Genomic DNA, 19,052 nt, shown 5'->3' with positions numbered 1-19,052 from the left:
CCCCAGCTCCACACGGCAGAGCCTCGAAGCGGTGTGCTCTGGCCACGCCGAGCCCCAGCGCTGCTGCACGGCGCTTCCATGGAGCCTGCAGCAGGGCTGGAGAGCCCCAGCCCGCAGCCCCAGGCCAGGCACCCTCTCTGCTAGGGCAGTCCTGGTGGGGCAGCCGCTGACAACAGAGACCGGGAGTTACTCCTGCGCTGCTGGTGGCTGAGTTTACCTTGCTGACGAGTGCAAGTGTTCGCTGCAGACACCTGTCGACCTCCAGGAGGCTCTGAGCCCTGTACAAAAGGTATCATAGAAATGCACCTGATAAGGGGTATCAGTGGAATAAGAGGAGATGGAGAAAACAGAGAAAGATTGTAGCAGATAAAGGAGCAGTGGGTGCATTTTGACCAAGCGAAGAGAAGGCCAACTGCTGTCTGTAGGAAGAGATTTGCATCTTTGCCCGGTATGTGTGTGGTCCAGAGACCGTAAGGCTAATGATGTGTTTCTCATCTACTTGAAAGGCCATTTCCTCCCTGCTGGTACCTACTTAAAGGCATGTCAAGGCAGTTACAATAAACAAGAATCATGCGAGCATGTGCTGCTCACCATAAATCGCTGCTTGTTCTTTGGTTGATGTAAAAGTTGGACTAACAGGAAACTCTCAACCTACATGTGCTATTTTTTAGAGTCTTCTTGTTCTGTCTGCTGATAATACTGCAATTATGAAACTCACATCCAAAATTCTACATAGTTCAAAGCACTTCTATAAGGTTTTCTCATTTTTCCTGTGTCACTTATGTTGACTTGCAAAACTGGCCTGATATATTTCACTCTGGCCCCAGCTACTTTCCACTCACTTTTTGTAGGGGAAAAAGATCATTTTCGTCTCCTGAATGAAAACAAAAAAGCAGAAATTTAGCAGTCAGGATTTACCTTTACTCTCGGGAGTCTGCAGTCCTTAATTTGCATCTATCTCTAACAACCAGATGCAAGAAATTCATCTCCCAACCACATTATGCTTCCACCTTTGTACCTTTCAGTTTCTCTGATCCAAAATGTCTTTGACATTTGTGGCTGTAGAATCCAGCTTCACCACAAGGCTCTAGAAACACTCTACAAAACGGAGCTAGCAAGAAAGGAGAAGCAATGACTGGCAATGTTTTGGCTGTTGATTTCGACTCCTGAAGCATTTTTAAAGTAGTCTCAGAAATGGAGCAAGCAGTGACTACTCTGGTGCCTCTCAAGGATCATCTCACATAAGAATTTTTCTAAAACATTTGCTTACCTCCTCTGTGATATCAATCTTCAGAACTGCCGTGGTACTGAAGGACGGGGAGCCTCGGTCTTTGGCCTGCACCACCACTGACCATATGCAGTCTTTGTTCTTTGTGATGTTGTGGATGATGTCCAGGGAACGGATATAGGATTTCAGCTTGATTTCCCCCGTGCTTTGGTCTATATCAAACACATTGGCTGGATCTGCTTGCATGATGGAATAATCCACAATGTTGTTGGGTTCTTCTGCATCTTGATCTATAGCCTGGTAGGGGAAGTGTAAAGAACAAAGATGTTGTTGTTTGTATCTTTGCCTGAAGTCAAAACTCTAAAAGTTTCTGAGTGTTCATTTCTGATAATATCCATGCTGTGAGATGACTGGGCTGTTTTTGTTTCATCTTGGAAACAATTTCCTCTTTTCTGGTAACAGCTATGCTACATTTTCTAGTGAAAAACAGCAGGACTAGAGGTTTTTTGTGTAAGTGATTTCTATTTGAGATTAAATAAAATCAGAGGAAAAACTGAACCATAACCTATCTGTAGATGCAAATGGTCCACTGCTGGGGAGCTTCTCACACAGCATGGGGGACAAATGTGAAGTGATAGAGAACAGTGGGATTAAGTCCACACTATAAAATCTAGCTGCCTTAATTTTTGTGCTGTGGAATTTATTCTGCTAACAATAGGTGTTGTGTAATCAGGCTTCACTATATGCATTCAAATATGTGTAACGTAGGATGTTCTGCTCCTTTGCCTGTGAATTGTTATTGCTTTTTTTTTTTTTTAACCTCCTGTTCCACACTGGATCAATGAATACAATTCTGCAAAGACAAGGTAAAGAAGTTGTGTGGTTGAGCACAAAGGTGCGGCAGGAAGGTTAAGTATTCAAAACCCCGTACTTTCATTCACTCATCTTATTTGGGCTTATGATCACTGTATAATCCAGGATCCTCCACCAGCTGATGGTTCCAATACTGTAACAGAACTTTATCTTTTGCCTATAGATTTTATTTCTCCTTCTCAGCAGTCTGTAAATACTATCATTCCACACTTTAATCCATTTGTTACATACAAATGGATGTGCAAAATAAAGCCCCAGGAAAAGCCAACTTTTAGACATTCATCATGATCCCTGAGCAATAAACAGCAGAGCTGGGGCTTTTCCAAAGCACTCTGCTTTGTGACACACTGTGTCGTCTCTCACCTCTATCTTCACCGGTGACCCGATGATCATCGTCTTTTCCTGGATGTTTTCATTGAACTCTGGAGAGTGGTCATTGACATCTAGCACAGTGATAAATGCTTCAGCCAAGCTGTATTTCCCATCGGTGTCCTCTGCCTTCACGTAGAAATTATACTTCGAGTTCACTTCAGCATCTAATACAGCCCAGGGCTGGGTGTAAATTATACCCGTTGATGGGTGGATTAGAAACCTGGAAAAGAAGCACGAATTGACTTTTGTGGTTTTTGGTCACTTAATGTGTGTTTACAGCCTGGGGCAAAGGTGGGCTCTAAACATTGAAATGCTGTGTCCAAAGACTAGTACTTTTCACCTAAATCCTGTCTGGCCGATGTTTCCAAATCATTCACTCCACCTATTTTTGGCTTGTTCCTTTAGGCTTGAAAACCAGAGAACTATCAGTGTCTGGTGTTTTTCTATCTATTGTGCATTAGCCATTTTAGCTGCATTTTCTGTTAAAGTCTTTGTCCTCAGTAAATGCTCAGTGTGATGGCCTTCTCCCAGAGTGATTTCTTTGCATTAAAACATTAAGGAACTGCCTTTTTTTTTTTTTCAGTTTATAAGTACCATGTATCAGATCATGTCCTGCATAAATTAAGATTGATTAATATCACCTCAATAGCTAAGGGAAGCATGCTGTGTAACATATTTAAGCTCTTCACTTCTCAGAATGGGTAGGAAAAATGGCTGCTCTCAAATCCCCCAAAGTGCAGGGCAAATTATCTCCTCCCAAAATAATCACTTTTCCATAGACTGGCATGGGGATGGAGTGGGTGTTCAGATTTATCTGTAGCAAGTTCAATTCGACACATTTGTAATTACTGAGACACTGTCAAAAGTGTCACCCAAAAGCTTGGATTTATAGAGAAGATGATACCGACTCAGTGTCTCTTTAAAATGGACTGCCAGTGCAGGCTCCAAGCAGTAGGGTTTTTAACAGATGAAAGGTTTTATATACCCTTTAGTTAATGTACAGGATACCAAAATATTTTCTGTATTCCAACTGTGAGCACAATTGAGAGTGATTATAAAAGGGGCACTTAATAATCCAGAATCCTCAACTGTTTTCATTACCCTGTTAAATACAAAGAGTTTTGATGAAAGCCAAGACCTGGAGGTGGAAAGAGCAGTGCAAACTCTTGGTAGGAGACAGTGCCTGTGCTGAGTGCCTCCTTAGCACTCAACCCAGCCTAACCATGCTGAGAGGACTCTCATCACCCCCATTTTAGTGGAAGAATAGAAGCACTGAGATGTGAAGACATCACAGCAGTGTACCCCACTCCCAATGGCAGTTTGGATGTAGGATTACCAGCATAATGGTTTTATCTTCAACAGTTAACACTATTCCTCTTACCATTCCTCTTACCCCAGTACAATTAATCTTTCTGTCAACACAACTGCATATGCACTGATGAAAAAATCATGTGTCTAATTGAAACTCTCAAATCTGCATCAAACTTTGTGTTCCGCAAATCTGGAGGTCCCGTGGCTAGGAAGTCAATCCAGCCTTGCAGAGCCATGCCATTCTGGCACAAGGAAAAGAAAAAAAAAAATCATACTTAAGAAGAAAAAAAAAAGTCTTCACATCTTAATTTCCTCATTCAACAGCATAAAAACTGTGAGTCTGGGCATCCCCATAACTCGAATCAGAATAAAGTTGCACTCACATTTTTTTTCTAAATCCTTTGTCAACAACCTTCACAAGCTTCTTTGCACCAGCTGCTATATTTTAAACATAAGAGGTCTGCCTGCATGACATGACCTTTGCCTGCTTGCCTCTATGCAGTTAGCAGCTAGCTTAAGGACTTAGTGAAGAGCTCAAAATAATCCATCGTGGAAATGCTTCCATATGTGTATCCTTCTGGCTACAGAAGAGGTTCACCCTTAACATCTTGGATTTTGGACTTTGATTGTGCCTCTAAACGGCTTTCACCTTAACAAGAAGAGTTCAGCTTTAACTCCAGGTGGATAATGTACGGAGAAAAACGGATTCTGGGGATGAGTGCCTGAAAAGCTCATTTATTTCCAGTATTCTGCCCTGCGGCCGCACCATGTCGAGGAGCTGCAGGTTCCAGCAGCAATATCTGTGATGGCCAGTGATGCTAGCCATGGCTGGGAGCCCCATCCAACGGGCCAGGGCAACTGCTGGGACGGAAGCAGTGTGGGAGAACCCAGTGTTTTAGGATGTTCTTACCCCAGCATTGTCCCCAAAGGCACAGAGAGGGAGCTAGGCCTACAAAATCAAGTAAGCATCAGATTCCCTTCTTCCCTGATGCAGGACTATTAGGTTTAAATATATAAAATGCTTTGAACACCCAATGCAGCTGGCCTCCAAAGTTAAAGTTTATATTCTTGAAAGTCTTGTCTTCTTTGATTTATTTTGACAAGAATTGAAACTGAACTATTTGTACAGGTATATGGAAAGGGAAGGGGAAAGAGCAAGGGATTTTTTTTTTTCCCCCAGAACTGACTTTTCACAACAACTAGACCAAATCCTCCTCTTTCTCTTACAAGTGTTTTTCAAATGGTGATCGAACAGATCATGTGTGGTGGTACTTCAGCTGCTTTATGTCTCTTTGGGGGCTTGTGGGTAAAATTCCGTGGGTTCATGAAGCAGATGTTTAATGATCACACTGGTTTTTCTGTTGTTGTTTTCATAGAATTCATAAAGAACATGGCATAAATGTCCTTGGAAATGAGCAGGTCAAGCATGAGCCTGTTCTTTTTAAATTCTTTTAAAACTCTGCTTAGAGGTTATGTAGTTTTCTTTTTTTTTTTTTTTTTTACTTACAGATCTGCTCCTGTTCCATAGATAGAGTACTTGACTTCTCCCCAAAGCCCTGAATCTGGATCTGTAGCCTTAAGAAAAGAAAATAAGAGAGTAATCCTTTACTGAATTGCAAAAATAAATGGTTCATTTTTCTTTTAACAGCAGGCCATGTAAAGACCCAAATGCTTTTCCCTCTTTTTGCTATCACATTTTTAGGAGGAAATCACATAACAAATGTGCACCCACAAAACTGCAAAATGTAACACAAGGAAATGTCACTGGCTGTCCCAGGGAAGGTGCTAAGATGCCGCCTGTCTCCCGGCCAGGCTGGTGCCCAGAGGCTCCAGCAGGGAGAAAGCCACTAGATGGCTCCATCTATTGATATTTAACGTATCCTTCCTTTAATAGAGATGAAGCTAATCTCAATGACACGAACAAACTGCCCACTCTCAAGCTTTCCTAATTATCAGTTAAATATTAATGTATATTCCCTAGACAAAATTATTTACTTTATATAGAGTATTTTTAAGCCTCTGCTTGTTTAATTGATTCAATTTAAAGTAATGCATAACAAATGTTTCGATCTATACACAGTATTTCGGCTTTGTTTATATTTTAATCACTCTTGTGCCTGTATGACTTTTAGTAATGCAGATACTACACCAGATGATATCTTTGTTCCAGACTCTTGTTGGCTTCCTTTCTTAGCTCAGGATTAGGAAAGCTATTGATTTAGTAACAGCTATTCCCACAAGCTCCTGCTTCTCTGATAGCTCTGAGGAAGTGTTACATTATACTGTTGTATCTGGCCATCAAAATTCATGGTGGCAGTGATTGATTCACTCGTCTTCCCGATTAAATGTTTGAAAACTGGAACAATGTCTTTGATTCCCACACAGTTGATGTAACACACCTGCAGCCCTACTGATAGGTGGTTTTTAGTTCTTTGACATGAGCTTGTCAGATTCTCTCACCCCATAAGTTTGACCACAGACTACTTTAGGATTGCCTAACTTTTCCTAAAACATTTGCATGCCTGGGACTTCTGCCAGAATTGCCATCCTGAGTACTTGGAGTATCTCAGTTTGTCAAATATATTTGTGAATCTGGGTCAAGTACTGAGTTGACAGCACATGACAGTAAATTTTACATGGACTCCTCAGCTACGCTGTCCTGTGCACCTTGGCTCAGAATGGCTAGTTTTGTTGCTTTTGCAAACTTTTTAAAAATTTCTTTTTTTGCTGTCCACCTCCTAGAATTTTTTATTCCTCTTGCTGCAAAGATAGTGATGTTTGGGAATCTCTGTTTTCTACAGCTTTCCTATTAGTTTGCACTAATAACCTTTTCTGTATTGTTTATGTTCCACTTCTTTCATTCTTCCATCCCTTAAATTTGCCTTCAGCACTTTATTATGCTGATTATTTAATATATTTTTACTTGCAGCCAGCCTGTGCTGGAGATCTCTGGCAATCTGCCTCTATCATCCTTACCCGTGAGGCCTCTGCAAGGTGACTTGCATCACCCACTGAGCCCCCCATGGCCAGGAGCTTTCTTGGCTTTGTGGCATGAGATCTGTTTCCAGTCCTAGCAGCTGCATTAAAGAGATACAGCTCACACCAATGGCTGGAAATGCTTCTCCAGCACATAGGGCCCATGTAATACCCTGACTTTCTTTCTAAGAAAATGTGAGATTCTGGAAAATCTATGGGCATATTTTTCCCACTGTGAGAGGATACTTGCATACGGATCTTTCTTTCTCAGCTCTAAGCATTTTAATTTGATATTCTTGCCTTCATTAACTGCCTAATTATGCATTTAGTGGCCAGATTCCTCCCAGGAGGAGGAGACTAATACCTACTAAGCAGCCATCTTGTTTTCTTTTTAATTGTTCTTAAGCAAGCAAATCCAGTAAATCCAATTCCACTTAGTCATAACTGAATCTTCCTGCTGGACACTGATTAGACTGGGGCTTTCTTAGTACTTCCAGACCCTGTGATTTGTCTTAAAAGAAGATGGCCTTTAATTAAAAACCAAAGGAATTTTGTTGTTCTGAAAAATGTTTGCCTAAAACTTTATTTTTTCAGAAGTGACGTTTTTTTGTTGATTCTGGAAAGGAAATGGAGTTCAGCCCAGAAGCTGAATGGTGAATAAGATTTGCTGCATGCCTCTTGTCCACCATTTTTAAGGTACTTGAACTATCTCCACAGACACCTAGAAAAGAGAGCATTTCTTAAGAGATGAATGAAACTTACTGTAACCGCAACTACGTTTGAGCCCCCTGGGGAGTTCTCGGGGATCCTGGCAATGTAGTAGTCCGAGGAGAACTTCGGGACATTGTCATTGGTATCCAGCAAGCGTATAACTACGTCAGCTGTCGAGCTGAATTTCTCCGGTGTGTTCACCTCTATTGCAAGAAGCTGAGAAAAGCAGGAAATTACTACAAAGCAGCTATTAATACTTCTTAAAGGAGCTTCCTTCCACTACCCATGGCATGTTGGTGCATTTTAGCCTGGTTGGACCAGACAGCGCAAAAACAGGGAGATGATGAGCTAGGTCAGTATGCAGCCTAGGCTTGTTTCTGCATGCTTGCAATGGGCAATCAAGTTGTGGAAAGAGGACTTCAAACCTGTGTATACATATTAGACTTCACATGACAGATGCGATTGGTCATAACTAACCAACACAGCTTGAAAAGCCATAATAGAAGCAAGCAAACACCCATCCCTGGGCAGCTCCTAGAACTTAGGGAAACATAAGCACTGAATAATTTTGAATAATCACGTAAATTGAATCATGATCCTTTGCAGAGGAAGCATTAATTCTTCATCAGGAAAGAAGTCAGGGCAATAAACTGCATCAAACAGGATAAAGAGATGAGAGAACCAGTCCCCTGGGATGTTTGGAAGCAGCAGTACCCCTACCCCAAATGCAGGACGGTCAGGGATCAGGCATGTACAGCAGAATCCCATTGCACAAAGTTTGTGAGAAGTCCTACCACCAGGCTTCTTGGGACTCTACCCTCGCCGCCTCATGCTCCTTAGGACTTTATCAGATGATACCCACTGGGACTTTTGAATTGTCTCACTGTCTCTGAGGAGGAACAGAGAGCTCTGGCATAACACATTCTCATAACTCTGCTCATCTGAAAGGGCAGGCGACCACACACAGCAAGACCAGGGATGCGGAGAAGCCAGGAGGATGGATGTTCTGGCTGGCTGTCAGCAGAGCTTAACGCTAGCCCATGCCTATCTCATGCCTCAGCTGAGGGATGGCACTGCTGGGTTAGCAAGTTGGTTTCTTACATTGCCCCTTAATGCGCAGCTAATTGATGCAGGGAAGGGCAGCCACCACAGAGAAGGAAGAGGATAACCCAGGAGTCTGGCGTGTGGCAGTTCTCAGTAGGCAGCAGGGAGCTCTCGGATCCCCGCCTGGGAACAGACCTGAGCAAGTATTTGGTGAGTCACCTCTAAAGCCTCAGACAAGCACTTTTCCACAGGACTTCAGCTACTTAGCGCCAAATGTTTTCTCTCTTATTCCTAGCCTAACACGAAATAGCAGCAGTGTTTCTCCTGTGTCTCTGTTTGCTCCTCAGTAGATTAGGGGAATGTCAGTAGGAAGCCTGAGCTGGTAGCGCAGCAAGCCTATTGTTCAGGTGGTGTGCAACTGAGCAAGAAAGAGCAGTTTCAGCAACAGGTACTGAGAGACACCGAGCCCGTCACAGCCTCCAGCCCAGGCGTGTGGTCCCTGACGGGTGGCTGCGTCACACAGAATCAGCACTAGGACATCAGTCTTGGGCTCTGTAGGGGCTGAACCCAAATGACTAACCCAATGACCAATGGTCAACAGTTTGGTTTTCACGCTTGGGCAGAGACCTAGTTAACGCAAAGCAGGAGGACTCTAGAAACCTACTGCGGACAGCGCACCACTAATAGACTCGTGAGCAGGACATTTAACTGAGATACGAGAGGCTCAGCTGAAAAATCTAGCTGCGTGGGTTTTAATTCCCAGTAGACACATGTCCCAGGAGCTCCCTCAAAGAGGGTGAATACCTAAGTGAGCTTTGAGCTTGGGAAGGTGGAGCAGGGCTGCCGCAGGGTCTCCTGCTCCGCTGGTGCAGCTCCTCGCTGAGACGGGGGCTGTGGGAGCTCATCCTTCCTGTGCCGCTCGACAGGGGCTCAGCCGCTCTCCCCACACGTCACAGCTCCCCGTGGGGCAGGTGATGCACACCAGTGGTGGCACATGCTGTGATCGGGTACGTCCCTGCTCTGCTAGGTTTGGAGAAGTTTGTATTGCCTAGAGGTGACAGGGTTTGGGGAGGGCAGGGAGCAGTTTAAGTAGACAGGGGAAAGGCTCTCTCAGTATCATCTCCTGGAGCTGTTCCTATTGTGTGAACATTTATAATGGTTGGAAATAAACAGTAAAAGGGTTCTCGAAGAAATTGGTCTTGAAGGATTGCTTGTAATTGCTATAGGACACATCTGCTCCAAAAGGGGAGATTGGTCAGTGCGCCTCTGTGCTAGCTTTTGTGTTTGGGAGTCTCAGATGATGTTACAGCAAAAGAAATTTTTGAAGGGACAGTCATACAGACATCAGTAAAAACCTGCTCGTGAGAAATCTCAGCTCCTAAAGCAGCACAGAGATAAAATCTTACTGCTTATCATGCACATGGAGCTATAACTAAATTATAACATCTGCAGTGAAATAATCTTTGCTGCTGGAATCAGCCCATCTTAGAATACCTTATGAGAGCTTAGTATTTTTACTTTGTTTTCTACATTCATTTTTTATTCCCGCTCCTTTTAGCAGCCATAGTCCAGCTATGTCAACATGCTGACAACATCTTCCTTCAGGGAGGGATTTTTGTCAGCTTACTTGCCTGCAATGTCTTATGCAGAGCTATATTGTTCGTTTTATGCAGAGAGAAAAAAACAGCATAAAACTAGTAGTTCACAGAACCACGTATCAACAATTAATACAAGTGCCAGCAGAGCAAACTGAGATCTCATCTTAGAAGTGGCAGGTAAATTTTTAAAACAGAATTTGATTTTGGCAACTGAACATAATTGCAGCCTCATCTGGTCCCTGTCTGCGGGAGATGTGAGCGTCTACAGAATGTGAGGGGTAGGTCCAGGCTCCTGTCAAGGCAGGATGTACTCTAAGCTGAAGGAGGTGGAGGCAGGAGGTTTGGCCCCCAAAGCATGTCAGCCCATGACAAGGTGGGACAGCAATATCTGGCCCCTCTGGCAGAGGCACTTGAGACGTAAGAGGCCAGGCTGGAGGGCTATGACTTACCACAGCTGCCACACCTTGGGAAACACACTCTAGCTCTTGGACAACTGAAAATTAAGGAGGTCCTGACTACCAACTACATTTAAGAGCCAGCCCTAAATGGAAGATAGATTTTCTCTAGCAGCCTTTGCTTCAGGTAGTTTTTCAGTGCCTCTCCCAGTCAAATTAGCTTTAATTCCTCTCTGGCGTTTTACCGTTCAATAACAAACCAGAGGAGAGGGATCATTTCTTACAGAAAAGAACCCTGAAAATAGCTTCTCAAAGCTTCTGCGGGATACATGTTGAATAGAAATAAGAATATATTTCATCCAAAATTCTAACCAGAATGACTACATTGGCAACTAAAACTGGGTAGGAAGCGATTTGAACTTTTCAGGGAAATGAAGATGGCAATGAGGTCTTTATAAAGTATTTGCTGCCATATATTACTAACATATCATCCAGCTGCACCTTCTTCATTTGGAATCTAGACAAAGGCTCTGCATTTTTAGCAAAGCCTTATGGTCTTTCTCCAGTAGAAATAATGTCATAAAAAAAAAAAAAAAAAAGAAGAACTGCTTAAGCTAAAAAAATATATATCCTTTTTCCTGGTAATTAATTCTTTCAGTGTTCATGACAATCACACTAACTACTTTGATTTCTATTAGTATTCATGAGGAGGCCATGTGTAACTTCTTTACTGGTCTTTTGGTAGTTTAACCTGAATAAATGTGTACTTATTATAATTAGTTTCAGTAGCACTTTATAGCCCTTTCAGAATCTTCCATTTTAATACAGTAATGATGCCTCATTTTTGTAGCATCTATAACCTATGAAGCTCAAAATGACTAAGGAACATTACAAGAGAAGACATGAAGCATACTGCAGTGAAACTTGCTAAGGACACAAAGCAAACCATGTAGCAAGGGTGAGAACAAAATCCAGGAAGTTGGCTTCTGGACTGTGCAAAAAATGCTACTTTCTGTACAAAATTAAAACTAGCATATGTTAATACTCAGCCAGATAGTTTTGGCAAATTTTATATTTTTTTTAATAATTACAGGGATTGTCTATACCATTCTTTGCAGTCAGAACTGAACCATCTATACTCATGTTCAGAGGCAGCTGACACAAAACCGGACTACCTAATTATCTTGTTGATGAGCCAATGAATCCATCAGGGAAGGCGATAATGCGAGGGTCCAGCTTTTGGATGAAAGCTGGTTCTTGTATGGCTGGCTTAGAGCATGGTGAGACAGCCTCAGGTCAGTCTGCAAAAGGCCATGTAAATAGATACACTCTGACAAAGGCAGTGAGCAATTTTCAGAAATGATCTTCCAGTCAGCTGGGGCCTTCAGCCTGCCAACATTCAAAAGCATGATCATGAACCAAATTACTTAGGACTAAGCAGGTAAAGTTCTGGCTCCAGAGAAATTAGGATTTCATCCTGTGAATTTATCATTGTAAGACCAGAAATAACACCCTTAGGGTTCAGTCTAGAATGACTCAGAGACACCAACATGTGCAGTTTCCACAGAGAGATAATACTGAACATTTTGCACTGACTGGACTAAATTAGTCCACAGATGCATCCATTAAACTTTTGGAAGTTGACGAACCAGAAGCAGAAATTAGTTTCCCTTACATGGAATATAATGTCACTGACAATGCATCAGACAGCTCCAGGTGGATTAAGCTAAATCCCATCAGATACGTAAGCCATCATACACATATCATATACACAGGCAGAGAGGACCCAGAAAGCAGAAGTACCTTGAAGGTTAACACCTTGAATTTTTCATAGTCAATAGCAGCAGAATTTTCCACTATTATTGTAACCTGAGCCTCATTCAGGACAGTTTGGGGAACCACTCGGAAGATGCCACCAGGACCAACAAGACGGAGGTTGAATTTAGCATTGGCTCCCTGTCAATAAAAGCAGATACGGCGTTGTTTTCAGTGACCGATGCATTTCTTACAGCCTAGATTAGCTCTGTTTCTTCACGCTGTATAAAATTAGAATGAGTCTTACTGCTTAGAGCCCTCTGCTCTCCATCCCCTAGGCAAGAGACTGCTAAGAAGCTTAGTTATATAATCCCTCCAGCCCTGGTCACAAGACGGACACAGCTTTTCTTAAAATAGATTGACAAGCTTGGTTATTCTTTCAGTCATAATGGAAAAACCCTGCAGCAGGACAGGCTAAGAGATGGACTCTTGTGGCAAGCAGCCTTGGGCTTCGTGCCACACGCTGTGAGCTAGTGCAGGTGACAGAGACGACACCACGTGCACATTGGCAGGCAAGTCCTGCCTCCTCCTGGTTCTTGCCAGGGAAAGGCAACTGAACAGCCCGAGTCAGGACAACAGACCCCTCAAAAACCCAGCCTGTGTCGTAGAGCTCACAGCCTGGGATGATGATGGAGAGCCACAAAGATGTGCAATTTTCAAACAGAGGTGGTACTCCACAATTTGCACTGAGCACATTAAGCTAGTCCAGAGTTACAGCCACTAAACCTTTTGAAAGTTGATGCACTTGGGGGGAGAGAGGAGCTCCGCTTGTGCAGAATAAAATCTGACACACATTTGACAGCTCCAGGTGAAGTAAGAAGCCAAATCCCATTATATAGGATGGGTCCTTCTAGCCAGAGAGGACATGGGAAGCAGCAGTATCTAAAAGGTTACCACCACTTGCGTGCGAGTTGGGAAGAGTGAGCCAGAGCCAGTTGGCCAGACTAATTCTTTTAAACCAACCTGGAGCACAGAAGAGAAAAGATGAAATGGGGATTCTCATATTTCTGCCTTACAGGGGAGGTGGGAAAATGAGCTGAGCTCACTTCACCAACTTTGAGTTCATCAATATCTCAAACAATGTCACGTTTACACTGTGACAAACTAGCCAGATTCACTGCCTGGTGCCATGTTCTCCCCCGAGCATGAATCTTGAGATGAAGAATTTCTAATAATAACTTTCAAACAGGATAACTCTACTTTCAGCTGTATCCCTGGAGGGCTTGTTATGAGCAGTTCTTGCTGCAGCCCTAGCTCATGTCAGGAAGAATCATAGAATCATAGAATGGATTGGGTTGGAAGGGACCTTAAAGATCACCTGTTCCAACCCCTCCCTGCCATGGGCAGGGACACCTTCCACTAGACCAGGTTGCTCAAAGCCCCATCCAACCTGGCCTTGAACACTTCCAGGGATGGGGCATCCACAACCTCTCTGGGCAGGCTCTTCCAGTGCCTCACCACTCTCACAGTGAAGAAAAGGAAAGGTATTCAGTAGTAGTTCCCCAAGGGAAACAGAATGATCTTGGATCCAAACTCTGTGGTCTGCATTTTTTGGTCATACAAACCCCCACAGCTACAGAGGTGACAACAGGCTCTCTTTTGCTGGGTAGTAAAGCCAAACACACAAAGCCAGAGCTGCTGGACTAAGGAAAATAGCGCTGATGGGGAAAGCGGACCATCTGACCGTACAAAGTGCTCTGCACTTGGGACTGTACATGACTGGCGGGGAGAGAACTGCCTCCCTCAGACAGCTGAGTGATTTCTGACAGTGATGTCCACTGAACCCAGATCTACTCTGAGCAAGCCATGCTGCTGCATGTCTCCAAGCAGACAGCCATGGGACACAGGTATGACTGAAGGAACAACAGCACTGAGCCCTAAGATGTGTCCGTCAGATGAAGAGGACTGGGGGAGAAATTTCTGTGTAATGTTCTTGCAAGTAAAGGTAGCATTTCCATCAAACTGTAGGCCTAAAAAAGACCTTGCCCACAGCTTCCTCCTCCTCACCTGTACCATCCACTCCCCAAAACAAAGAGTCACTAATGGCTGTGACAGAAACAGACATATGTTTAATTTTCTTCTCTATATGGTCCTTTTGTGTGGAAGGGAAACCATTGCATTCTATGCCTTAAAAGAAAAGCAATCCAACCCCCTCCCCTGAGTGATGTCTTACCCTGTACTAGGAAGCTTCTTGAGAAATCTATACAGTGTATTTGGCAATGTTTTCTGCTTATTTTATAGCCTAACTTGCAGCCTGAATATTCTGTCAGCCTACATATGATACATATATATTTTGTCTCTAAATACAAGAGATGGGTTTTGTTTCTTTCCTTCTGCAGCAACATCCCCCGTGACAATAGCAGGATAGACGTAGCACCGCTTTGAAAGCAGTCATTTATCTGCTTGCTGCAGAGCAGCAGGAGGGAGGGGGAAGAAGCTAGTGGGTTTGATAGAGTACAATACAGTCAAAACAGCACAATACTGAGCACAGTTATATAAGAGCACTCTTTCCAATAGTTCTCAGATGCATTAAGCTTTTCTCTTGTCACTACCTAACCTCAGGCTAACTCAGATGGATGCCATTCATACAGTATTTAGCTTAGGGATCCCTATAGCAACCATCACCATAGTATCTACGGGCATCACAGGTCAGTAAGATAGCAGGCTGAGATGGATGGAATCTTCTTTCCTTCTTCATCTGGTTAGAGTTAGTTTGGCTCTGGCATAATTTTTAAGATTACCTAAAAATATCACTCCAGTGGGAATGATTATCAAAGCATGCACTGCAGACTCTGGCTGTAACATAAGGGCCAGAAGGATAATATATTGTAATAAAACCAATGTAAGGGTATAGACTATTGTTTCCAGCAGGGGCTGAGAAGATACAGACAGCAATTGCACTTGAAATTACTACTAAAGTGATTGGAAACTCTAAATAAATCTCCAAAGGGAGTACATTCTTGGACATTACACTGACAACAGCTGAATGTAACCAGTACTTAGGGGAAGTTCGTAAGGACTGTTCAACTTTAGTCACCACAACAACTGGGCTGCAGTTTTAGGACCACCCTTCTCATCGACATAACAGTATATGACAGACTAAGTATAGTTCTGGATCCAAACTCTCTGTGGTAATGGACCCTACAACTACTTTGTCTGCCCTAGGCTTTTGGGGAATGCAGGTGAAATAGTTGAGTTCCTAAAATGACATTTCCCCATCTGACAGCTCTTCCTAGTCTTTGGGAAAGTAGGGCAGGAAAACTCAAAGTCCACATAGTTTCCATTTACCTGATCTGAATCGTTGACTGTAATCTTCAATCCCCTCAAGATTTCACCCTCTGGGGGATGCTCGTACATGGTCAGTTCAAACCTGTTCTGGGGACCATTTTCTCCATAGAAGGTTGGTGGATGGTTGTTGAGGTCGACCACCCGTATAGTCACCATGGCAAAAGCGTACACGGAGATGTCACCTTCCTGACTGACTTCGGATGCCTGCAGCAGACAGGAGAGAGAGAAGAACGATGAGGGTATACTCTTTCCTCAGTTCCATGTTCAGGTCTTGTTCTGCATATGCAAATCACCCTAACACACTAACTTGTATGAAGATTCACAGCTTTATATTTGTCTAGAAATCTCAGTCCATTTCACACTGAAGTTTATGATGATTAGAAGATTATGGTAATAAACCAGTCCCAGTAAAGCCCCAGTGAAAAAATTCTCCTCCTCATTTTGTGAGCTTAGTAACTCACCCCAGGTGAAAACAGTTCTCTAAAGACAGATAATCTAATAGAGGCAAGATAATTGCTTGCCTAAAGTTTTGACAGAATAGAAAAGGAAGACAATCTTTAAATTTGCTGGGGTACCACATGTAGTTGATTTTCACATTGCTGCAAGGACTGCAGCCTTGAAAACTCTGTGAGAAAAACTGTACTTGCGGTATTCAGGCAAATATTTGAACAAGAAAAATGACACGCACTTTTTTTTTTTTTTTTTTTTGAGATTTAGTTCCTGATTTACAATTCCGCTTTGCTGTCTAGACGAGCTTAATTTAAACTGGATATAATTTGGACAGACAAGCAAACCTAGCTGTCATTTTTCTGAACTGAAAGATCAAATCTCTCTGGGTTTCAACAATTCTAACATGCAGCCTGATTCACTGGATTGAACCTAAGACGTTTCTTCTGTCAAGACAGAAACTCCAGCTGGTGTTTTGGTAACAAAACAGCTATGTCTAACATGCTTTTTTGCTCAAAGGGCTCAAAACCAAAGGCACCAGACTGCTAAATTTCTCTGAAGATGCTAGTCTGGTAAATGAAGCGCCTGTCACTACCTACGCTGGGTAATACAACACCCTTTTAGTTCCTCAGACAGATTTTGTAGCCTGCATGAGCTCCGGGGTCGCCACAGATATAACTAGGAGATCAGAAAAGCTTGCAAGGGCTTAACTAATCCTGTATCTGGGAAGCACTAGCAGACTGCAGCAAACCAGAGAGATTAGGGGAAGAGATGGTGCCAGAGTTTAACTCAGACAACGGGAACTCTATGATCTCCCATGTTCAGCAAGCTGCTTGAGCCCACTAGCAAGCAAGTGCCCTTGGGGATGCTACACTGGTTCTGGCAGTGCGCAAGGCATCAAAGCTGCTTTGAGACAATATTGTCCTTACCATGACAAACTCTTGTCTTTGTAATATGTATTTGCTGAAGAAAACTGATATAGTCTTCACAATTTAACTCCACAGTTTTAAACCCTTGGTCTTTAGAAACCACTTCAAATAATGCAGCCTGTCACACTACTAGCTCATCAAGGTGTTAGCATGTATTTGTATGTGGCTGATCAATGCTTCAGGAGTGGATACTGATATGACATTGCATGATCTACCCCAGTCCTATTATTAATCATAGATTTGACAGTTACCTATCTCATCACATAGAGATTATAAGACATTAATTCCCAGTTTAGCAATAAAATCTGAAAAAACAGAGAACAGTTATCTACATACTGTAAAGGATGTTGATTTCTCTAGACTCAGAGGTGAAATTAGGACAAGATGACTTCATTTGAAAGAAGTAATTTGAGACACTAAATATCCCAAGCAACAAAAGCAGTTTGTTCTGTTTTATACTATCTGGCACTCTGCTCAAATATAGGAGGTAGTTTCTAAAACAGGTAAAGTCAGCTATAAATTGAGCTATTTTAGAAAATCATGCCTACTCATGGCATTTAAGAGCAATGGTCTTCAAGTGGCCACAGAACATACCTGAACTTTTAGTTCATACACTTCTTTCTTGAGCTGATTTGGGCTTTTAATAACAGAAATGGCTCCAGTTGTGTTGCCGATTTCGAATGAACCTTCACTTCCTGCAATAAACCCAAGATGCTCTAGTTACATGCCACACTTCCTTTTTCTGAACAACCATGAGCAATCAACCATACACTTCATTAAGCATATCTTTGTCCACATGCATATACGTATCTATTAGTAGATCTGAAACCAAATTTCAAAAATGAAGCATTTCTATGCCTGGGCACAGTGAGATGAAAACACAGATGAGGGCCAAAAGGGTTTCCTCCCCTAGGAACGGCTCAGTAGAGCTCTGCCCCTATGGGCAGCTGCCCTCACTTTCCTCTTCCTACCCTGGTCAGGTTCCCTTCAAGCCTCAGCAAGCAGACATGCAAATTTAGTATTCATTTCTATTATGCTGTCTTCTTTATATGCTGGTTTAGACAAAAATAGACATTCCTCATTTTAATTAGCAAATGCGTAATTAAGTCTCTGAGAAACAAGAACATTTCTCTCACTGATATCAGCTAAGGTGAGAAGCCTGACAATCTGTCTGAAAAACATAGTTGCTCCTTCTGCAGAGAGCATCTCTGGAGAAGCACCTTCTGGCCTTAGAAATTCAGTTGTTAAAAACCTCTTGGCCTCTTGCAAGGCTGTCCTGAACAAAAAGGGATTTTGGAGGATCTGGGGTAAAACCCAGGCATTTTGCCCTGAGGCAGAGTCTGACACAGGCAGGACAGGGCTGCAGGCTGACTTTGCTACCGCCGACCTAACTTCCATCGATCCGAACAGAAGATCAGTTACAGGGCCGCAGACCCTTGAGACCTGGTCAATTTGTGCTGTAGCAAATGCCAGCTTGCAGAGAGGCAGCGGTGTCTCATCACAGTGTCTGCAGCCACCTCGCCACCACGGCCAAAGGCAGGCTGGTGCCCAGGGAGGGGACCGGCCGGCAGCTCAGGGGCCCTGCCCTGCTCTGCCATGGGGCTACGGGCACCCCTGGCTGCTAGCTCACGTACAGGACTGGCCGCAGCCTACACTTCGTGGCAGAGCCTACCATTGAAAGGAGAAGAGAGGAAAACCCTTACAATGAAGGAGATCAAGCCTTCAGAAATAAAGGATGATGACCTGAAAGCCCAGTCATTTTTCTTTTTCTCTAACTCAATTCCAGTGCTGACTTTTAAACCATTTGATAGTATCCCGTTTTGCTAATACCTGCAATAACTGCAACTTCATTAAAGTACACTAGACACAACATTGAACAGATATTGACTCATACAATGGTCAATTATTAAGATACATTGGCCTGGAAAGTACATCCTGACTGAGAAGAAGCTTAAGTCAATAGTGGTTTCAAGCCACCATACTTCATGTTATTGTCTAGTTATCACAGGGAAATTGGTAACTCAGAGTATGTAGCTTTATGTGAGTTCCTTCGTACAGCATGTTC

At 43.0% G+C, this 19,052-nt stretch overlaps 1 protein-coding gene across 3 annotated transcripts in view; it reads right to left on the bottom strand.

Moving 5' to 3' along the window:
* Nucleotides 1–19,052, bottom strand: part of CDHR1 (cadherin related family member 1) — a 51,374-nt gene that overhangs the window by 11,141 nt on the left and 21,181 nt on the right. For all 3 annotated transcript variants that reach the window (XM_030030237.2, XM_030030234.2, XM_030030236.2), the window contains 7 exons: nt 17,582–17,682; nt 15,612–15,815; nt 12,312–12,464; nt 7,523–7,687; nt 5,292–5,359; nt 2,465–2,693; nt 1,271–1,525 (listed from right to left, as the gene is read on the bottom strand). In XM_030030237.2, the coding sequence (XP_029886097.1) occupies nt 1,271–1,525; nt 2,465–2,693; nt 5,292–5,359; nt 7,523–7,687; nt 12,312–12,464; nt 15,612–15,815; nt 17,582–17,682 (1,175 nt within the window). The remainder of the gene's footprint in view (nt 1–1,270; nt 1,526–2,464; nt 2,694–5,291; nt 5,360–7,522; nt 7,688–12,311; nt 12,465–15,611; nt 15,816–17,581; nt 17,683–19,052) is intronic.

Source organism: Aquila chrysaetos, chromosome 11 (assembly GCF_900496995.4).
Source record: "Aquila chrysaetos chrysaetos chromosome 11, bAquChr1.4, whole genome shotgun sequence".
Classification (NCBI taxonomy): Eukaryota; Metazoa; Chordata; class Aves; order Accipitriformes; family Accipitridae; genus Aquila; species Aquila chrysaetos.
The sequence above is the reverse complement of the archived record's forward strand: the minus strand, read 5'-3'. Positions and strand labels throughout refer to the sequence as shown.